This window comes from Panthera leo, chromosome B3 (assembly GCF_018350215.1).
Source record: "Panthera leo isolate Ple1 chromosome B3, P.leo_Ple1_pat1.1, whole genome shotgun sequence".
Classification (NCBI taxonomy): Eukaryota; Metazoa; Chordata; class Mammalia; order Carnivora; family Felidae; genus Panthera; species Panthera leo.
In genome coordinates, this window is record NC_056684.1 from 52,841,537 (window position 1) to 52,863,358 (window position 21,822).

The 21,822-nt window shown below is 42.0% G+C and overlaps 1 protein-coding gene across 7 annotated transcripts in view; it reads left to right on the forward strand.

Annotated features, from left to right (window-relative positions):
* LOC122222039 (aromatase) overlaps positions 1-3,801 on the forward strand; it is a 108,924-nt gene extending 105,123 nt beyond the window's left edge. For all 7 annotated transcript variants that reach the window (XM_042942026.1, XM_042942029.1, XM_042942027.1 and 4 more), the window contains 2 exons: positions 1,342-1,583; positions 2,788-3,801. In XM_042942026.1, coding sequence (XP_042797960.1) covers positions 1,342-1,583; positions 2,788-3,036 — 491 coding nt within the window. In that variant the 3' untranslated portion in view covers positions 3,037-3,801. The remainder of the gene's footprint in view (positions 1-1,341; positions 1,584-2,787) is intronic.
* Positions 3,802-21,822: the final 18,021 nt, after the last annotated feature.

Below are 21,822 nucleotides of genomic sequence, written 5' to 3' on the forward strand. Positions count from 1 at the left end.
GTACCCCATTAGACCCTGGAGGGTACAAAGAGCCAGAGGCAAGGGGCAGGGCAGTTAGAGTTCTCTGACCAAAAGAGACGTTTCCTGAATGGTGTAGCTGTATAAGACAGAGAGCTGCCTCAGGACCCTGGGCTGATTTTGATTCTGTAAAAGTGGTAACCCATTTGAGGACACTCTGAAGCTTTGCCAGTTTGGGGAGTAATCTAAGCCTCTCTGACCAGTGTCAGGCCAATCTGAAACAGTGGGAGTATCTGTCAATCCCCAGCACAGCCAGAGCTCAGCTGAGGCACCTATTTTGCTGTGGCAGGGAGAAGGGTTCTGTACCACAATAGATTGTTCTTGATCAGATGGGAAGAGGAACTATCAGTTTTGTGTTCCAGGCAGATGACTGCACAGGTAACCAGAGGAGAAAATGTCATTGAAACTGATTAAATTCACCACCTCACTTTGACTAGAGAAGGAGTGAATGTCCCCTAGAATTTAGAGTAGGAGACAAAATTTGAGGACCTCAGAGGCCAGGCAGACAAATGTTTGAAGCAGACTGTGTAGGTCTACATAAAACTGAAGGTAAGGGCACCTGGGTGGCTCAGTGGGTTAGGCATCCAACTCGATATCAGCTCAGGTCATGATCTCATGGTTGTGGAATGGAGTCCTGCATTGAGGCTGACAGCTCAGAGCCTCTCTCCTCTCTCTCTGTCCCTCCCCCAACTGTGTGCTCTCAAAATAAATAAAAATTTTAAAATACTGCAGGTATATACCCCTCTAAAGGTTTATTGGCCACTCAAGTTCTGTCATTGCCATGTGGGGATATGAGACCAGTATAATCAGGTTTCCTGATTTTTCTAGAAATCCAGGCTTTTCTATGAAATCTCCTAGGTTTTACAGTAATTGGCCTCAAATATGAATTTTTATAAAGTACTCTGTGAACCAAACATGACATATTTGGCCCAAGCCATTTTTGCTGATTTGCATTAGAATTATGGAAAGAAATTTGGGGCATGTGGGTGGTTCAGTCAGTTAAGCATCCAGCTTTTGCTTAGGTCATGATCTCACGGTTCATGAGTTCGAGCCCCACGTTGGGCTCTGGGCTGACAGCTCGGAGCCTGGAGCCCGCTTCAGATTCTGTGTCTCCCTCACTCCCTGACCTTCCCCTGCTCATGCTCTGTCTATTTATCTCTCTCAAAAATAAATAAACATTTAAAAAATTATTTAAAAAAGAATTATAGAAAGAAATTTTTTTCAACCAGGAGCAAACTATTCTGTGGAAACTATGGGAGTTTAAATGCCCAACACATATTGAAACTATCATTAACTCCTTGTCCTGTTTATCTGCTCCCACAGGTGAAAGAGAAATAAGGATTGATGATATGCAAAAATTAAAAGTGGTGGAAAACTTTATCTATGAAAGCATGCGGTACCAGCCTGTTGTGAACTTGGTCATGCGCAAAGCCTTACAGGATGATGTCATAGATGGCTATCCAGTGAAAAAGGGGACTAACATTATCCTGAATATTGGAAGAATGCATAGACTTGAGTTTTTCCCCAAGCCCAATGAATTTACTCTTGAAAACTTTGCAAAGAATGTAAGAACTCTTCCTTAAAACTGAGTGTGCCACTCTTAAAAATGTCAATCGTTAAATCCTTTCTGGTTCTGTTTGTACCATGTACATTTCATCCTATTTACTGTTCCCCTATATTGCCTCACCAGAAGCACACGTTTCCCCTACTTTAGAACATGCCTACTATATTCATCCTTAAGCCAAAGATGCTGGGTCACCAGCTCTGAGAAGTATCCACATGTAGCCACACAATGGGTCAAAACTTGAAAAATCCAGGCCCTTAATTTGGCTACAATGAAGCAAATTTTGTTTAACCCAAACAACCTTGTCCATTTCAACCTGTCCCTTTGTAATCACATAGATTCAGCTCTGGCACCAACTAAGCAAAGGAAAGTCCACTTGTGCCTCAGTTGGAAATTGAATGAGACTAAAAGATTTAGCTTTTGCAGTCTGCCTTTGGTTCACCAAATGGCCCCATGAACAGTGGTTCCCATTCTAAATAGAACTCAGTAATTAGAAGAGCTTCACCTTTCACTGAAGGAAACTGTAGATTCTGCTTCTATTATGTCCAGTTTTAGGCAATGATGTTTATTAATCTAAATTATCCAGATATTTCCCTCACTGCCCTCTTTTTCCATTTGCATATGATGTAGAAATGTGATCTTAATTAATCCAGTTCTCTAGGTCATTCTGTTTCTATGTGAACAACCCATGCTATGTTGACAATTGGTCAACAAAAACTCATTAAGCATATACTAAATGCCAGGTACTATGTAAGTACAGATGTGAACAAGACAGACAGATGTGATCTCCATTAATTTTTTGCATAACTATAAATATTTAGGTGCTTGGCACTAATATGCCAGGAGTCAACATCTTTGCACAAAAACAATCTTTGTCTTGGTGACATGCAGAAGAGTAGTAAAGCTGTGACCATCCCTCAGAGATAGTTGAGTATGCTAACACTGGCTGTAATAAGATTGTGCGTAATTGCTTTACCCCAGGACATTAACATAAAGAGCAAAAGTGGGGACTGTCCAAGGCTGGGTGTATGTCACAGAGGGTGAATCACATTGGATGGAGAAAAGAGCTTACTTGAGTTACAGTCACTCATCGTTTAGACCCTGAAATAGCATTCTGACTGATTAGTGTTTTCAGGGTGAATCAAACAGAGACTGCATAACTCTAGCCTTTAATACTCTGGCTAACTGTCTGATCATTTTCATAGGTTCCTTACAGGTATTTTCAGCCATTTGGTTTTGGGCCCCGTAGCTGTGCAGGAAAATACATCGCCATGGTGATGCTGAAAGTCATCCTGGTTACACTTCTGAGACGATTCCACGTGCAGACTTTGCAAGGAGAGTGTATTGAAAATATGCAGAAAAAACATGGCTTGTCCTTACACCCAGATGAGACTGGCAACTTGCTGGAAATGGTTTTTACCCCAAGACATTCAGAAAAGTGCCTCAAACACTAAAGAAGGTTGATCAGTACCTACTCTGGAGCATTTCTCATCAGTAGTTCACATGGAAATCGCCCGTCTTTACCAGGTAGTATCATCCTCACAGTGGACATTTGGTGGCCTGTGCCATTTTATAGGCATACCTCATATGGGCTGTCAGCAAGCCAGGAAACATTGGTTGTCTGTTCTTGTCCAAACCAGAGAAACAGACTTCCAAAGAAAATAGAGGCCAACAGTTTGCAGGGGAAATGGTCAATTCCACAAAACAGGCTTTGGAAAAGATAGGCCATGAGCAAAACTTATGTCCGCCTTCCCACAAAATCCCCACTGCCCTGCCCCAAGAACATTTTAATGTCTGGGGCGGAAGCACTCAAGTCCATTAGAAAGACCAGGCTGGTGTCTGGGTATTTAGGGCCAAACATACCTGCTAATGTGAATAAAAGTGTTTTTATTTAGTTTTTAGTGGTAGGGTCTACAACATTCATATTCTTTGGAGAAATGCTTACAAATTCAGCATTTGACTTTTCCTATGAATTATTAAATAAACTTGATTATCCACAGGTGACTTGTCTGTGGCAAAAGTTAAATAGGAGACTCTCCTTTCCCGGTCTCTCAATTCATGCCTCAGCCAATTACCTCCACTACAATAGATATCAATTTGGGTGATACAAAGTAATTTAATAATAGCCTAAGTAAAATATAATTAGGACCACCCATCTGTTATAGGGGGGAAAAAATCACACAATGCATTTCAAATTCAAATAAAAATTATTTTCTTCATGTTTGCATCCTTGCTTAGCTCCATTAGTGCTAACCAAGAGATAACTTTAAATAATGGCATCTATTAATTCTTATAACAGCCCCCAGTGATTTGAGGCAGGAAAAGTCCTCTATATCTATATCTAATTCTCCAACCCAGTGGGCTCAAACCCATTCCATCTTCTTTCTCCCTCAACAGTCTTCCCTTCTCTTTCTTTCCCTTATCCCAAAGTCAATAGCAACAGATCAGTGGAGAATATGGTCAGGGTAGAACCCCTGCAATCATCTTTTATCCTACCTCGGATTTAATAGTTATCTTAGAGATTTAACAGCTATTGAGTTTATTGAATCATTACACATAGCCATGGATAAAATGCACACCTTATAATTAGCTCTTTAAAGAGAATCAAGTAGATGAGTTAATTTTCCAAATACCACTTTACTTGTGTTATATAGCCAATATGATTCTATCTGCTGAATGCCATTTAAAAATTAAACATCATTTGCAAAAATTAAGCTCATTACCGTTGAGTCAACCACCAACTCCACATTTGAATATTCTCCTCATCCTCCTGTTTGGCAATAAAATAACAACTGAGTATAAAATGAGAGTGTAAGCTCCTTGAGAGAAGCTCTTTTCTTTCTCTTACAATCCATCTCAATCCCCTATTCTGACTCCCCAGAAGGAAGGATAGCACTGAATAGACACTCTTGCTCATAGAACCCCTAACTGACCCCAGAATTCAACTAAAGAGAAGTCAGGTATTCTAAGATTTCAAGGATAGGTAACAGTAAAGAGGAAAATATTTGAACTTGGAATTATTTGGATCATCCATATGGCCTAAACATACACATAAATATGCCTATGTACTTGACTATATCCATAGTTGGGTCTGGACAATCATCCAAATAGTTCAGCCCCCTGAAATAACGGCCAGGATTTTAGATTTTAATGGATCTAAGTTAATTCTCTTGATGACTGTTAACACACTTTGCCTCTGGCTGGAGCTTCACAGTAGAGGAAAAGACTTCAGATTAGTGTACTTCACCCATCCAGTTCCCTTGGAACATCTATTGTATTTTGTATGTATATATGTATCCAAGGCCTATGTTTACATGATCAAAGTCAAACAGAGGGTTTATATAGTTGTATACCAATATTGTGGATACAAAAATATTCTGGGGAAAAACTAGGGGTGGGGGTGGGGGCAGGGGAAGAATAGGAAGAGGGCAAATGCTGGTTCGAATGATCCAAGCAAACTCTTCCAGAATCAAATTATCTGGGTAATCATTCAAATTTTCTCTCTGCTTAGCCTGTACCGACAAATCCCATATGTTTGTACAGGTTTGGCCTAAAGTATTTGGAATACTGTTGATTTTTCATTAGGCTTATCAACATACATTTGAAAATCCTGTTTTCTCTTCAGAATTTTGCCTCATTGTCCTGTACTTGTTACTCTTGAATGTGCCGTGGATTCTGTTTTTACCAGTTTTCAAAGAACTGGAGTATATAAATTGTCAGTGAAATGCATGCATTATAAGGGCTCTATTATTGTAAAATTGTGAGGACAATTGTGCCCTCCCATCCTCAGGTGTACTGGACACCCCCCTCTGCCTTTATTGACCTCCCACTTTTTCCTACTCCAAGTGGAAAACAATCACATACAGAAAGCCCCACATATCAAGAAATGTCAGTTGGAAGTTGTCACTTTTATTTCTAAACATCACCTTTTGCCTGTCGTGGTGCTAATATTCTAGTAAGTGTGTGGCCTTTGCCCACTAAAAAGAATACTAGCTGGAACCTCCTCAATCTCCTGTATCAGCTGGGCTTTGTGACTGAATCTCTCACCCATATTTGCAGAAGGATTTGCTAAGTTAAATTTTGTCAAAGTAATAAGTGGAATGGAATTTGTGGTACTTTCAGTTGGACTTAGCTCAAAAAAAGCAAAGTCAGGGCTGAACTCTCCAGGGCTCAACAGATAGGGCGTAGCTGAGTGAACTCCCTCATTTGCTTTCTGCAGCTTTTAACAGATGTTGGCCCATGTCTGGAGAGCCAACGGCCATACCCTATTTCCATCAGGCCAATCAAACAAGCAGAATGCATTTACACAAGTCAACCTGGTCAATAAGTCCAGCCCATTAGGGATACTCTGCCCCTTTCTCTTCTCCCAAGAAATTATTTTAAAGCATAAAACAAATGAGAATTATCACAAGACTATAATTATAAAAAATATTATAAGAATAACCTTGAGGGACGCCTGGGTAGCTCAGTTGGTGAAATATCCAATTATTGATTTCAGCTTAGGTCAATGATCTCCCAGTTTGTGGAATCAAGCCCCATGTTGGGCTCTGCACTGACAGCATGGACCCAACTTGGGATTTTCTCTCTCTCTCTCTCTCTCTCTCTGCCCTTCCCCTGCTCACACACTCTCTCTCTCTCTCTAAAATAAAATAAAAAAATACTTTAAAAAAAGAATAAGCTTGAATCTACTCTAATCATAACCAAAAGCAAATGTTTCACAAACTTCAGTATTTTTATTTACAGTAGCCCCCCTTTATCCATAGCTTCACTTCTGCAGTTTCAGTGACCCATGGTCAATGGCGGTCAGGAAGAAGATGATGCTCCTGACTTACTGTCAGAAAGTCAATAGTAGCCTAGTACTAGGTCACAATGCCTGCATCAATTCACCTCAATCCATCTCACCATGTAAGCATTTTATCATCTCACATCAACACAGTGCAGTTGTGAGTGCAGTACAGGGTGAGTGCAGGGTGAGTGCAGTACAAGAAGATATTTTGAGGGAGACAGGAAGAGACCACATTCACAAACCTTCTATTACAGTCTATTGTTATAATTGTTATATTTTATTATTAGCTATTGTTTTAATCTCTTACTGTGTTTAATTTATAAATTAAACTTTATCATAGGAATGTCTGTACAGGAAGAAAACAGTATGTATAGGGTTTTGGTACAATCCATCGTTTCAGGTATCCCCTGTGGGTCTTAGAACATATTCCTCATGAATGAGGTGGACTACTGTATTAGTAAAATATTTCCTGCAATGAAGATCTTAAGTTACAAGACATGGAAATTGAGCCTATGACCCAGGTGATTTTTTTAGGTTCCTTTCAGCTCTGTGACTTATTTATAAGGAGTCTTTACAAGGAATCTTGACTCACCCTTTTTGTAAATGTATAGTTGGAGCAAGCTGTTCAATCTCACCATACCTCAGTTTTCTCATCAATCCAATGGGGATAATAATTACTTCATAAGGTTGCCATGAGGATTACAAGGGAAGATTCATGTGAAGCTCTTGGCATAGTGTCTGGTACAGGGCAACCTCTCACTATGCATAGGAATAATAATGATGATGCTCAGTAGTTAGGCTGACTCATGACATTCTCAAACCTTTTCTCATGCAGTAGAGATGGCAGAAGATGTGCCAGATGCTTCCACATCCATTATCTCATTGTAAGCTTCATGACAACTCTCACATTAGTATGATTGCCCCAGTAAGCCCCACATTGTATCCATGAAAACAGAGTCAGGGAGTATGGGAGACTTGCTCTCAAGTCCACCACTCCTTCCAAAGCCTTGGCCGCTTCATCAAGCTGCTTCTTTGCAACGGGACTCATCACTGGAAGGCTGAAGAGGCCAGTCCTGGCTTCTCAGCTCTTCCACCTTGTGATGACAGGTAAACCCCTTTCAAGACTTGCTCAATTCTTGCCTCCTTACCCACAGAATTTGAAGCAGGAAATATCTCAGCTTCTTCATCCATAAAATCGGATGATTCTGCCTTACCCACCCCCCACATAGGTATGTTTGGAGGATCTTTCTCAAAAAAGTAATGCTATAAAAATTCACTTAGTATAAGGTGCGGGATCTAACATGTGGATGCCAACATCTGCCTCAACAGAAAATTATCAGTCCCTAGACTAGTCCCTAACCACTAGGAACACTTCTAGTGTTGCACAATTTCAATTCATTTCAGATGTGGTACTATAGGAAAAAATAAGAGAGTGGAGGACAAAATAGTAACTTACTATAAATACACCATGGGCAAACCAGACCTTATAATGGCCATAAAATCACCTCTATTTTGGCCAAATTCAAAAATGCTAAGAAACCCATTATGATGAACAGCTGTTAAGCAATTTCTTCATTTGGCAAAGATTCCTGGTATGAGTGAAATGTTCAGCCACTCTCTCATTATTTCCAAGTAGCCAGAGGTTGGCATGGAGGAGATACAATCAGACACAGGGCACAGAGGCAGCCTCTTCCAGCCTCTTCCAAGCCTTAAGCTTGGATGGATAAGTAGCTGAGCACATCGCCCTTTTGCCTCCTTCCCACTCCAGTTAATTGTGAAAGTGTGTTGATTTTTCAGACCAAGAAAACAATAATGACTGCATTTACTTTCTTATTCTATTAAGCCCTTTATCATTCCACTTAATTCTCCCAACAATATTATGAGGCAGGTATTACTCCCATTTTCAGATAAATTCCCCCATCTATCCATTTATATTCCCTTGCTACCTGCTTGCCAGAATTTCTCACTCACACCCACACATACCTCAACACACATGGTCAGTGTCTTAGATTCTCTTGTCAAAACCTGCTCTCAAGAAAATTTTTTATGTCTGCTTTTATCTAATCTGCTTTTTAAAAAGATTTTATTTTTAAGTAATCACCACACCCAATATGAGACTTGAACTCACAACCCCGAGATCAAGAGTCACATACTTTACCACCTGAGCCAACCAGGCACCCCTCTAATCTGCTTTTTAAATCTACCTAAGTTATAAATGGTAAGGCAAAGCTAAGGCTTGAAATATTATCCTCCATTCCAACATAGGTTTTTGTCCACAGGATTTCCCAAAAGAATTACAGACATCAGCAAGATGGGCTTATGGAAGGAGAGGAGGGAAAAGAAGGTAGCACCTTCAAGAACCCCTTAAAAATGATAGCACCTACTTCACCCACACATGAAGCTGGTCTCACCTAAACAGTGATATCTAGGTTGTAAGGGGTCCTGAATCAGAATGTCTAGAGGAGCCAGGCAGGTAACATAAATCAGATGATTGGGCTAGCTTTAAGTAGAGCTTGTGTAAGAAAAGGGGAATGGGTCCCCTAAAGGTATTCAAGTTCAAAGTTCTTAAAACACAGTGCCAGCCAAACCAGTCATCCTTGAGCTGGATCAGGCCCATTGTTTAAGGCGTGAAACATCAATCCTTTTCACATCCATCATTTTATTAGCATTCCCTACCCACCCAGCCATCCAATGAGGAAGACAAGAAGTCTCCACTTCATTCATTGATCAGGAAACTGAAGCACAGGGAGTTCATGTGGTTTGTCCAATGTCACACAGTAAGGGTCACATCTAGGATCCCCGCCAGGGATCCCAGCTTCAAGTCTACGAGCTGTTTGAAGTCACCCAGCCCAATGCCCCTTCATAGCTGGGCATCTCCTAAAGATTATCTCAGTGTCCTCTCGCTGATCTGAACCTTGGTGGACCATCTGTAAACACGGATTACACCAGAGGAAGTCTATAGTCATTTCCAATGCTTTCCTTCTAAGTTGTTTCTTTGCTTCATAAACAACACCATTTTGCCTTTATGTCTAAGCTCTAATAAACTGAGCATATTGGTCACTGAAGGGATGATCTGGGCATCCACTGCACATCAACTGCAGAGTACAAGCCCCAAAACACTAATAAGTCTGAATGCTGCCCTAACTTACTGCTGCCAGGCCATGGGATATTCATGGAACACATTTCACTCACACTTTATGCCCTACTGGAACTCACAGGCAAACCAATACATTTACTGAAACAAATAGTTTTTTCCTGAGTGGCCTTGGTTTCATACTCAAACTAACGGATCACTAAGATCAACAGTCCCTCCCTTCCCTCCTGAAATTAATGCTCTCTCTGGCATCCCTACCACCCTTCCCAAAGGCAGCTTGCTGCTTTTACTGCTTGTATAGCTCTAGGAAAAACCAAAAACATGCAAGAGAAATGAACTCTCACTTTGGAAAAATCTCTGCCTGCGATAATGCAGGAGTGCCTGACACATCTTTGTGTGTGGTCCTTCAGGCAAGTGTGAAGAGCAAAGAGATGTTATAAATCATTAAGATGCCACAACTAACAAGTGCTTCTTCCAAGTGCTGACCATGTCCAGCTTATATCATTTAAACCTCACAACAATCATGCAAGAGATTATTCCCCATTTTGCAAATGATAAAGCTGATTCTCGAAGAGTAACTTGCCCATACTCTCTTACCTAGAAATTTGAACCCTCTGACTTATCCCAAAATCTATGATTGTTTCCTGTGTGCTACATCTACTAAAAGTGGGATTTTATCCTTTTTAAAATCAAATATAGTAAGTTTTCATTGATATAAGTATTAACATTGGGGGATGGGGTGGCAGAAAATGAGGTCTTGAGAATACTGATGAATTTTTGCCCCTATCTGAGCCCTGGCCAGCCATGTTACCATGGGGATAATTCCAAAAACAATGAGGGGGGACTTGTCCTGTCTCTCCAACCACCAGTCAATAGTGAGTCAAACCAGTTATATTAATTTGGCTCTATTAAGGAATCAAAGTAAATTGATCGATATATTTTCTCTAGCCATCCATATTTTCTTCATCTTAGTGCCTGGCACACAGCATGAACTATGTTTTCAGATGACACACTTCCTGCTAGGCACCCTCTGAAGCCTTTATGAGCATGTTCCCTGTAAGACCACTTGGTTTAGGAGCATTTAACAAGAGCAGATCAAGAAAAAGCTCTTGGAATAACCTGCTTTTCACTCAGCTTTAGGAAGATGTACCCTCAATGCTGATCCCTTCTCAAAGCTCCTAGTTATTTATGACACAAATTCAGATAATTTAAAAGTGGCCATAAAGGCAATCAAAGAAGCTTCCCTCTTTTAATCATACACACACAAAAAGAAAGAAAATAAGTTAATCTACCACCTCTTTCAAAAGCTCTTGCAATGATAGATTATGGAAATAAAAGTGACTTAAGTTCATTTGGATGAAACATTTGCATCTCTTCTTGTTAGGAATTAATCATATCTCAAGGTTTCAAGAGAAATTCATTATATGATTTTCACTATTTTCAAAGATTTCATGGAATGTGGAGCAGACACAATCCACCACCTATAAACCTTGAAGGCTTAGAGGTTTACAAACTTTACCTAAGTAAGGCCTCACAGCTCCTAGGCAGCAAGATGAGGAAGATGCTCAGACTCCTGGTTTTCAGTCCAGTGCACGCTTACTAAACTCTCGTTTTCCTTTCCAGAAGGCTCAGGGTACTCTCTGCCTAGCATGGAGGGCTGTTCATTGCCTCTGTGGTGGTACCCAAGGATGAGGTCTAAATTTCATTCAGCCTTAGAGGCCACCTCCCAGTGCAGGGGACTGCCTGACCTCTGCTCCCAGCCTGGCCCCGGCCCTGCCTTCCTAATGCATAAAGCAAGACTATGCCTCAGACTAGCTGTGCACAGCAATGGCAGAAATGGAAAAAGACCTCTTTCCCCTTAATGAATGCAGCTGACTGCTTCAATGCTTCATTCCACCAAGGTCTGGATGTGGGCCAGCCTTAGTCTACTTGGCCCATATTCAAATTGCTTTTTCACCATGAATTATGGTTCTATTCATTATGGGGGAAATTGAGGAAAATGTATTGGCACATGAGGTTTTCAAGTCATCCTGCATTTCTAAGGGTCTGGCATCAAGCTTGCAGTAAAAACACAGTCATGAGATGCACAGATGGGGGAGACATGAGTTGAAAACTTTTTCTTTTCTTCTTTATAAAAAAAATTACTATCATCATAAAATACACATAACATAAAATTTACCATCTTAATCATCTTTAATTGTACAGTTCAGTAGTATTAGGTATATTCACACTGTTGTGCAACTATCACCAACATCCATCTCCAGAACTCTTTCATTTTGTAAAACTGAAACTCTATATCCACTTAATGATAACTTCCCATTCTCTCTGCCCCACAGACCCTGATGACCATCATTCTACTTTGCATCTCTATGAATTTGACTATTCTAGGTACCTCGCATAAATAGAATCCTACAGTGTCTGTCTTTTTGTGACTGGATGCTTTCACTTAGTATAATGTCCTCAATGTTCATCCACGTTGTAGGATATGTCAGACTTTCCTTCCTTTTTAAGGCTGAATAATATTCCACTGCATGGATATATCACATTTTGTTTATCTATTCATCTATTGATGGATGTTGGTATCTAGTCTATGGAGTTCAAGCTAAACAAACACAAACATCAGCTTTTTCTTCAATAGAAAAAGGTTTACCTATCTGATTTGAACATTTACCTCGGGGCAGCAGATGTGGAATGACCATGGTGGGGAAATTAGCTCAGTGAAGCTGGAGGGCAAGGAATGAAGAACTTAGAAGGCACTCTGCATACAGGAAAGCAGATGAGAGGATGGCAGTAGGTTGTGTGATGACACAAGAAGGGATAAAAAAAAAAAGTGCTGGCTAACACAGATTAGCCCCCTGGGACCCTCAGATTTGACACGTGAGCTGGGACTTCTAGACATCCAGGCTGTCTACGTGACACAGACAAGTATATGGAAGCTACACCCTCACTATAGTGCTTCCCAAGCATAAAACAGTAAAAATGACATTATTTTAAATCCCAGTTATCCTAAGAGGTCTTGGATAGATTTTGAAAAATTATATGTTTTTCCAATTATTTGTTCCACACAATTTTCCAGGGGTTCCCTTATCTATGCTTGAATTGACATAATCTGAGGGAGACCCTAAAATTATATTGTTAGTTGATGTTTCTAGAAGATTCCATTTGAATTATTTCCCTAAATTTCAAGTTATTAGACACTGTAATGAAAAAGTTTATTAATGTATGCCAATACCAAGAGTATTGTCCTCTGAACACAATTCTAAAGAAAGCTTTCCAAAAATGTTCTGAGCAGTGACAGCATCATTAGATCATCATTAGTATGATCCTCAAGCTGAATATAGATGTTTTGGATGTCTACTGAAAAACAGTCTCATTCCCATAAATTACATCTTCTTCAGGGGCTTAGTACTGTCTATTTTTTAAAATATTTTCAGGATATTTCCTAACAAGAGGATAATTTTGACACCAGATGACTAGTGTGCCAATTTTTATTTTTCAACTGAGTCAAGTGTCATTAGCTTTGTAGTTGAAATCAAGATAGAAACAGATTAAATTCAGTTACTAAGATCCAAAGTTGAAAATAACCAGAAAACCAGAAAAGATAGTCCCAGAGTTGGCCAATGTCCAGTCCTGCCCTCTCCCAGGAGAGCCAGCTCCTGTTTGTTCCCATTTCTGGACATGTTTTTCTGAATACCACATGTGGATTCTGAGTTTTACACTAAGTATGGCAGAGTTTCATTAAGATGTAGTAGTGTGCTATTTTTCCTCTACTTTTTATTATCTGGTATCATAAATATGTTCCAGTTTAAAGTAGGAAAGCAATATTTTTGTTGATACTGAGGTACTCAATACCATTCCTCAATGTACATGGCCATCAGCACACGCAAATGTATCTTTAATGTGACTGTGACTGTTCTTTTGGTAAATGTGGTGTTGACAAACTAAGTGCTATGAATTTTCCTTTTTGTTCCCTGTATAAACTGTCCATTTGTTAAAAAGTACTATCTCTATTGTAATTATAAAGACTGATTTCATCTTCAAGGAATCCAGAAATCAGAATTTACAAAGTGGCGCTCATGATGAGATAAACATGGATAGGGAGAGTCAGCATTTAAAAATTTTATAGCACCACGTTATCCAAATACACGATCAGAGGATTCATCTCAATGAATATTGTAGGAACTGGTTTAGGCATTTCTAATTTCATTTTCTAGTATTTTATCTTATCACATTTTTTTAGGTGTCAGTTCATGATGGGTTGAAAATTAAGAAAAATAATTTGCCCTTCACCACAAAAGCTCTGCTTTAGACCCTATGTGGGGCTGAATCAATGTGTATACTTTGTGTGCTCCAAAGGAAATACAAAAATCCTTTGGAAGCTCTTATTACCCCAGACACTACCAGGGTTGAACATGAGGTCATGTTCATAGCAATATCCACATCCAGTGGTTCTAACTCTCACTCCTGCCCTACAGGAACTCCAGCCCCCACATTTCTTTCAGGGCTCCTTAGGTATCCACCACTGGACCACATCAACTTTTATGTGTCTCTCCAGATTTCCTTGACCCCAGCTTTCCCCAGAACGTCAGCCATTTGCTCAAATGGAAAGTGCCAGAAGCTTCCATCTCCTCATTTCCTAATACTGCTGGCTGTCTCAGCTTCCCCTGGATTGAGGGCTTGGTCCTAGCTCACTCCCCATCATTCCTGCCCACAGCCAGAGCCTCAGCAGCCCTGCACCCAGATGTCGGGTCATCCAACCTGACCCATGGGGCTCTGGCCCCTTTCACTGCTTCTGGATCCTTTGAAGCACTGTGCTTAGGTATGGGGGTCTGGCTTCCCCAGAAGCTGCTGGAGAAGATCATTGACCCAACCTAGAAGTACAAGGGTAAAACAGGAGACAGAAGGGAGCTGGCAGGTAAATTCCTCTACCTCCCTCCCCAGCAAGTTCTAATGCTTTGTGGTTCTGCACATTATAAAAAGCTTTTCCCACACATCCTGCTTTTATTCTTCACTATTACCATCCCCACCTCAGTGGGTTCGGGGAAGATAAGGTTCAGGGACGATAAGATTTGTCCAAATATGCCACACACATACACACAGGTACAGACCAGTTAGTGTAGAACAAGCCAGTGCCAGCTTAGACTAGGATCTGCACCAAGAGGCTTGAGTAAGGGACATGTAGCCATATGTAAGAAATCCAGTACAGAACTATTCCAGAAGGAGAAGAAATGTTTCCATCAGAAAGAAGGGGTGAGAGGGCTTGTCTTGCCTGACACTGCCTTCTTCTGGAATTAATGACCACTGTCTGAACTCTCAGACCTTGCACATTTCTGACGGGGTAAATCCTGAGCCTGGGGTGGACCTGACTGACCCTGGGTTCCAGCTCAGCCACATGCTGGCTAAGTGACCGTGGACCTTGTAGATCTCTGGGCTCAATTCCCTCACACGCATGTGGGTGATAGAAATACTTTCCTCACAGAGTTGTTCTATGACTCAGAATGCTTTGCAAATTATCACATTGTACAAAGATTGGTTATTACATCAGACGCCATCTTTAGTGCCCAAAGAAATCCCATATAAGTTGTTGGTTTCGGCTACTTCTCTCTTTCTCCATCCTGAATTTGGTCTTGCCAGTAGGAGGAAGACAAGCTGGACTGAATGCCAAGAAGTACAGCCCAGTTTACTTTCCGAACCATAAGATTCCCATTTTCAGTTACTGTGAGCCTGGAGACCTCATACAAAGGTGCTAAGGTTTGGCTCAGGGTAGGGAAGAATGCAAGTTATCTGGCCACAGAGGGATGCAGGCCAGAGAGCGGGAATAGGGTTTGTAGAGGAAGTTTAGGGTTAGGAGGTGAGGTCCAAGAAGACCCGACTGAGGGAGATCTTCAAAGGACTTGGAGGTGGAGATCTACGACTAAAGGCCCACTAGAGCCAAGTAATACAATGCCTTGTTTTGCAAATGAGGGAACAGCCCCGGAGAGGACACCTGCCACTCTGGGTAAATGGCCCTCCTGAGACTAGAACCCAGGTCTCCTGACTCTTGTTCCAACGCTTTCTAAAACTGACATTTACCTCCTCCATGCTGCCTCCACCCTAGATCAAGAGACAAGGTGGACTAGACTTGCCAACACAGCAACCAATTTTAAACAGCCTATCCTAAGACATTTCAATTTGTCAAGAGCACAGGTCCCAGTGTGAGGTTTGGGTAACATACCCCCTCTCCCCAATACCAGCAGAAGAGCGCTCGCAGGGCCTCACTCTGATCAAAGACCTCCTATAGCCAGCTGCAGGGATTGCCCTGTTATCCTCATGTCTGCCAGCAGGGGGCAGACACGGAAAAGGTTTGTCAGCTTTGGAGTTTGGCAGCTTCCCCTAGACGGGAGGGCGGCCTCCCTTGGTTTCCAGCAGGGCCTCTCACCAAATGGGGCTCCCAGACAGGATCCAGTAGTAAAAAGGCCAGTATGATTGGTTTTACTGTCTAGTAAAATGAAAATATTCATAAATGTTCATTTGCTCTATAATTTCAGATTCCTTAGTGCCTAAGCTGGCTGGCTCCAGACAGGGCACTTGATTTTATTTTTTTTTAAATTTTTTTTTAACGTTTTTTATTTATTTTTGAGACAGAGAGAGACAGAGCATGAATGGGGGAGGGGCAGAGAGAGAGGGAGACACAGAATCGGAAGCAGGCTCCAGGCTCTGAGCCATCAGCCCAGAGCCCGACGCGGGGCTCGAACTCACGGACCGCGAGATCGTGACCTGAGCCGAAGTCGGACGCTTAACCGACTGAGCCACCCAGGCGTGGGCACTTGATTTTAAATCATCACCAGACCACAGAAGAGCTGTGACCTGGGGGAGTTACTCTCTACACTTGACTTCCACATTTGAAAATGAAGGGAGGACAAAAAAGATTTTTTAAAATAATTTAACAAAGAAAAATAAGGGAACCACAGTGCCCACCTTTGGAGTTGTTGATGGGCACAGATTAGAATTTACCTGCCACGTAGTCAAGCACTCAGGTGTATTAGCCAGCAGCTAATAGTGATGTAACTTTATCAACTTAGCCCTTAAATACTTATTAAGCACTTACTATGCATGAGGCCCTAAGCCAGGTGTTTAGGAGATAGAATAATGAATAAGACATTTCTTCAAAAATATCACAATTATTATCTCTTATCTATTTTATCTTTTTTCTATTATCTTCACAGTAACTCTATAATCTCTTTGATTTCTTTTATTGTCCTTGTTGTAAGGAAGCTCAGTATCAGATCTGAAGACCAACCTGCCGTTTTGTCCCCACTGGCCAGCAGATGTGCATTTTTCTTTTTGGTTGGTTCTCACATTCTATTTATATTCTTATTTTACTAAGTCACCATATAAATCTTTGACCTGGCCTGTTCCGTTTAAGGGTGTGGGCTTGCTGCTTTGCTGACAGGAAGCTCTGGTCAGAGAATGGAGCACTCTGGGGAAAGGAGGGTGCCAGCCTGGAAAAAAAAAAATCCTTATTTACAGGTAAGGAAGTGGCTAATGAGGCCTGAGAGAAAGGGGGATGAAGCAGAAACAGCAACAGTCAAAACACCTCTGAGAAAGACAGGGTCTGGTCTCCTTATAGGAGGGGAAAAAAGTGGGTAACAATACAAAATGCACACCACCCAGGGCCACCTCCTAGTGTGGCAGAAAACAGGGGGAAGGGAAGGCCACCCGAGGTGCACACTAACAAGCACAAGTTTGGGGAAAAGTTCCTTTGTATGCATTTCAGCGGGGAGGCAAAAGGGGTAGACAAGAAGCAATAAGTTTCTCATCAAGAGATAAAGAAGAGTGGGGAGCAGAAATCACTGTCCCTGAAGAACAAAGACCTGAAGGGCTCAGCTCCTCCCACAGCTGAGTCTCCAGACTCCCCAGTGATTGCGAGATGGCCTCAGATCACTGATCCTCCAGGCTCTCCCACCCTCCCCTCCTTCCATGAACCAGGATGCACAGAAGGAGCTAGTTACCACATATGTTAGAAATACAGCAGGGCTGCCATTGGCCTTGCTCAGCACGTGTTGAACAGGCCCGCAGATGGGCCGGCACACTTGACCTGAAGGAAGAAAAGGAACAAAAGCCAAATTGCTGATTGTGGCAAAGAAGAAGCAGACTGACCCATCTGTTAAGAAAATGTCAGGACCATCCAACTCACAACGTTACTTTTATAAACTAAGCACAGCCCACAAAAAACATGTGTCTCCGTGGGCCAAAAGGTATGGGCTGAAACCATAAATTGGAAACTATCAAAATGCCTATCAAGTATAGAATAGAGAAATGAACTGCATTTTCATACAGCAACAAGAATGAATAAACTTACAAGTACTTACAACAAAATGGGTGAACCTCATAAGCAAAATGTTGAACGGAAGAAGCCAGACACAAAAGAATGCAGACTTTGTGGCTGACTTTGTGGCTGCCTTCACATAAAGAACAAAGACAGGCAAAATTGTGGTGACAGAAGTCAAGGCAGTAGCTGTCCTTGAGGGCATTGACTGGAAAGGGGCACAAGTTGGTTTCTGGGGTGCTGGCCATGTTCTTACATGTTTATATGCATATGTGTTCACTCTGAAAATTCATTGAGCTGTGCATTTTTCTATATTAGATTTCAATGAAATATCAGAACAAACAACCACACAAGAAGAACCTGGGGTCATGAGCACAGCAGGTCCCAAGGAGAGCAGTGAACCCTATGGCACCCCACTATGGTGCCAAACAGGAGTAGAAGGTGAACAGGCAGTGAGGAGTGACCACCAACCCAGTAGCTGGCTTCTTAGGGTAGTCAGCCAACTCAAGCAGACATCACAACTTGGTCACACTAGAGAGGCTAAGAAGCACCTGGCACCTGCCATTTCATGACTGCTTGAGTGTGGCAGCAGAACCAAACTGCCCAGGTTTGAATTCCAGCTCCACCATATGACCCAGTAGTATGACCTTAGGTCAGTGCCTTAAAAACCCAGTGTCTCAGTTTCCATATGTATAAAACAGAGGGGATGATAGGATGAATACATTAAATTTGCAACAGTGCCAAGCACTTTAATCCTCACACCTGCCATATGAAGTAGACTCTAGGATTAAGTGATTTCAGTGGAGCTCCACGCCTAGTAAATGCAAATGGAGATCTGAACCCAAGGTCTGCCTGGTTCCAAAGCCCACAGTGTAAGGCTTCCCAAGAAAAAGAGGGACAGCTCTCACCCAGAAACCACAAATAGGGAAGATGGCCCAAGGAAAATCATTCAAATGCAAGGAAAAATGTAAGACTTTGGAATAAGCAAAGGAGATTACTGGAAAACCTTCCAATGGGATGTTGGAGCCTTTGCATATCTGATTCTATGGGAGTTCTGTGCCTTTCGTTGCTCTCAAGTTACTTTACAACTCTGAAAATTGCATACAAGGGATAGCAATGCAAAGAATTCTTGTCTGAAGACATGGAAATAAACTCTGCCACTTCCCCACAAAACATAATAAATCAAGTTTCAAGTCCATATATAAAGTTACTTCAACATTCCTTTATCCCTTGCAAATCTGTGGTTCTTTTGACTTCGCCTTTGAACCAGTTACATCTAACCAATTCCCTCCATTAGTGACTTAAATAAAATCTTTGACATGTGTTCACTTTATGTTTGCATGAGAATCATGACTTTCCTTTTTTTTTTTTTTTTTTTTAGTTCTCTAACACATGGAAAACAGGTTCAGATTTGTGGCCCCAGGATTTCCTGAGGAAGATCCACTCTTTGCTCTACTGAAATCTGCCAGCAGGAGACTAGATCACCCTCAGGGGGTAGGTTTGAAGCCAGGGCCCCAGGTTTGGCCCTGTGCTCTGCTCCCTGGCCAAGGTTGGCAAGGAGAATGGAAGCCTCGCTGTACCTTGGAATAAACTCTGGCAATGAAGGCTGAGAGGGGATGGATTCTGGCAAAGCCAGGGCACCCTCCCAAGCTGCCTAGTAGCTCAGGGGCCTGCAAAAAAGAAACAAATGGGTCTGACTGGGAGGCAAAACCACTGAATTCTGAACCCTTAGGGGTTTAAGTCTTTCTCTGCCCATTTCCTAGATCTGTAACCTTGACAAATTATTTAAATTCCCCAAGTTTCATTTCTTCCTACTTAAAATGTGGATAATACCACAGTATCTGCCTCACATTCTGCCTGGATGTTGGTTGAGACCTCAGCTAGAACATCTCCACATGGCCTCTCCCTGCGGTATATCTGTGTGGCATGGTTTGGGCTTCCACATCATGGCGGTGGGTTACAGTGGTGTGTGTATACATGCATGAGACCTAGACCTGCAGCAGCCACTTTGTAAGGAAGGGAGATACCCCAAAACAAGTTCTGCACACTGAAGATGGCAAAACAGAGCTGGAAAGAACCTGAACCACTGAATTGATCTAGAGCACTCTACCTCAAACATCCTATTCAGCGAAATAAAATGGATTTTCCATATTGCTTAAACCAGTTTGAACTGAGATTTTCTGCTGTTGCTGCTAAAGGCAGCATCATTGAATCAGGTCTCCATATCTGCCACTCCTCTGGTGGGCTGCACACTCCCAGAAAGAGAGCGGGAGCTGGAGTCACCACCAAGGACAACCGAAGTTCTGCTTCCAGCAAATAGCTGCTGCCTCCCAGCCCAGCTGGAGCCTGGGGCCCTCTGTCCATTTATGCCATGAGTCTCTGAGCCATGTTCAGGTGCTTGGCACTTTCATCCGTAAAGGCAAGGAATCAATTCTTGCAATTATCAAGAACTTACACTCAGGGGCAGGAGGGGGAAAGCAGGATAGTTCTGATGTGGGTAACTTTATGGGATCAAACAAAAAACACCCTAAAAATCCTTCAGATGTGGCTCTGCCACTGACTCCAAGGGACTTGCTTGTCTTAAGCTGTATGTGTGATGACAAGAGATGCTACAAGTGCCCGAGACACATCCCTTTGCACCGTCCAGTGCACTCCAGCCAACCTCAAACTGCCAGTCTATACACCTGTGCCTGGAGCTCTTTTTCAGAACTGTGGAAAGCCCTTCAGCTCACATGCAAGCAAGTTTCATTAGTGCCCAGAATTAACACCCCAAGGAGCAGCCCTCAGCATATGGTCTGGAAGTTTATGTACAAATGCCCTGGCTCTCTTGCCCTGGGCACAAGCATTCTGAGGTGCGTGTTTGACACTGTTTTTCACAGGACTGAGGTCTGTGATGGCTAGTGTGGCAACACAACCTTTGTTGACTGCCTTCCTTCCCTGAATCACTTTCCTACCGGAGTTCTTAGTCCTTCCCAATTACCTGTGCCCAAATCTTTGTCTCAGCATCTGTTCTGGGGGAGCCCAAACTAAGGCAATGATCACAGGGGAGTGGTCAGGGAATGTGGGGAAGGAAGTGGAGGGGAAGTCCCTGAGGGATAAAGTAGCAACCTAGCCACAGTCTTCTCTCTATTGGGAAGTGCTGGAGGCATAAAACCAAGGCTTTTGAGAATTGCCAATTGGGAGATGAGCCTCCTAAGTTTTCAAGGCCCACTGGTTGATTATGAGTGCTCAGTTGGTAAGGCTCTATCTCTATCTCTATCTCTTATCTCTATCTCTATCTATCTCTATCTCTATCTCTATATCTCTCTCTATCTGTGTGTGTGTGTCATGACACTGTTAATGTGGTTCTGATTAGATTCTAATCCTGGCAGCACCCTTGGGTAGCATTTTACACTGACAATCCACTCATCCATTTGGCCCTCATCTCCCTGCAGCTGAGGGAACCTCTCAGCAGTGAGCAGCATCGAGAATGGATCCTCTTTTGTTCTTATCTATTCAATGTGTTTATTTTCAAGATTGCGTTTGTGGAAAGCATTTAAACAGCACCATTTAGAAGAAAACAAAAGTCACCAGATGGAAAAATAGAATAAAAAACATGCACATACAAAAAATCCCCCAAGCAATATAGGCAGGGCAGCGGGAGTTATTGTGCTGCTGTTGTGGATAATGCAGCTGTGTTGGAAAAGCTATCTGCCTTTGACAGCATAGAATTTTCAAGAGAGAATGGGACACAGGTCAATAGATTTCCATGCTGCAGTTCACTTCTTGAGAAAGTTTAACAAACCTTCCTTCTTCCTCCCTCTAGTAAAGACAGAACAGTTACTAGGATTACCGTATATATTGAATTATAAAGTATAGGCAATTCTTTCTTGAAATATGCCTTCCAGCCAGCCCATATCTTATTTGGACAAGCCTTATTTTCAAGAGCCTGAGCAACACCTTTAGCCACAGGCTGGCTGCAAAGCCAGGCTGATAGGAAAGCAAGAGATGGTGGCTGCTTCTGAAGATAAGGCTCACATTACTTTCTGCCTCTTTGAGAAATCCCCCTCACA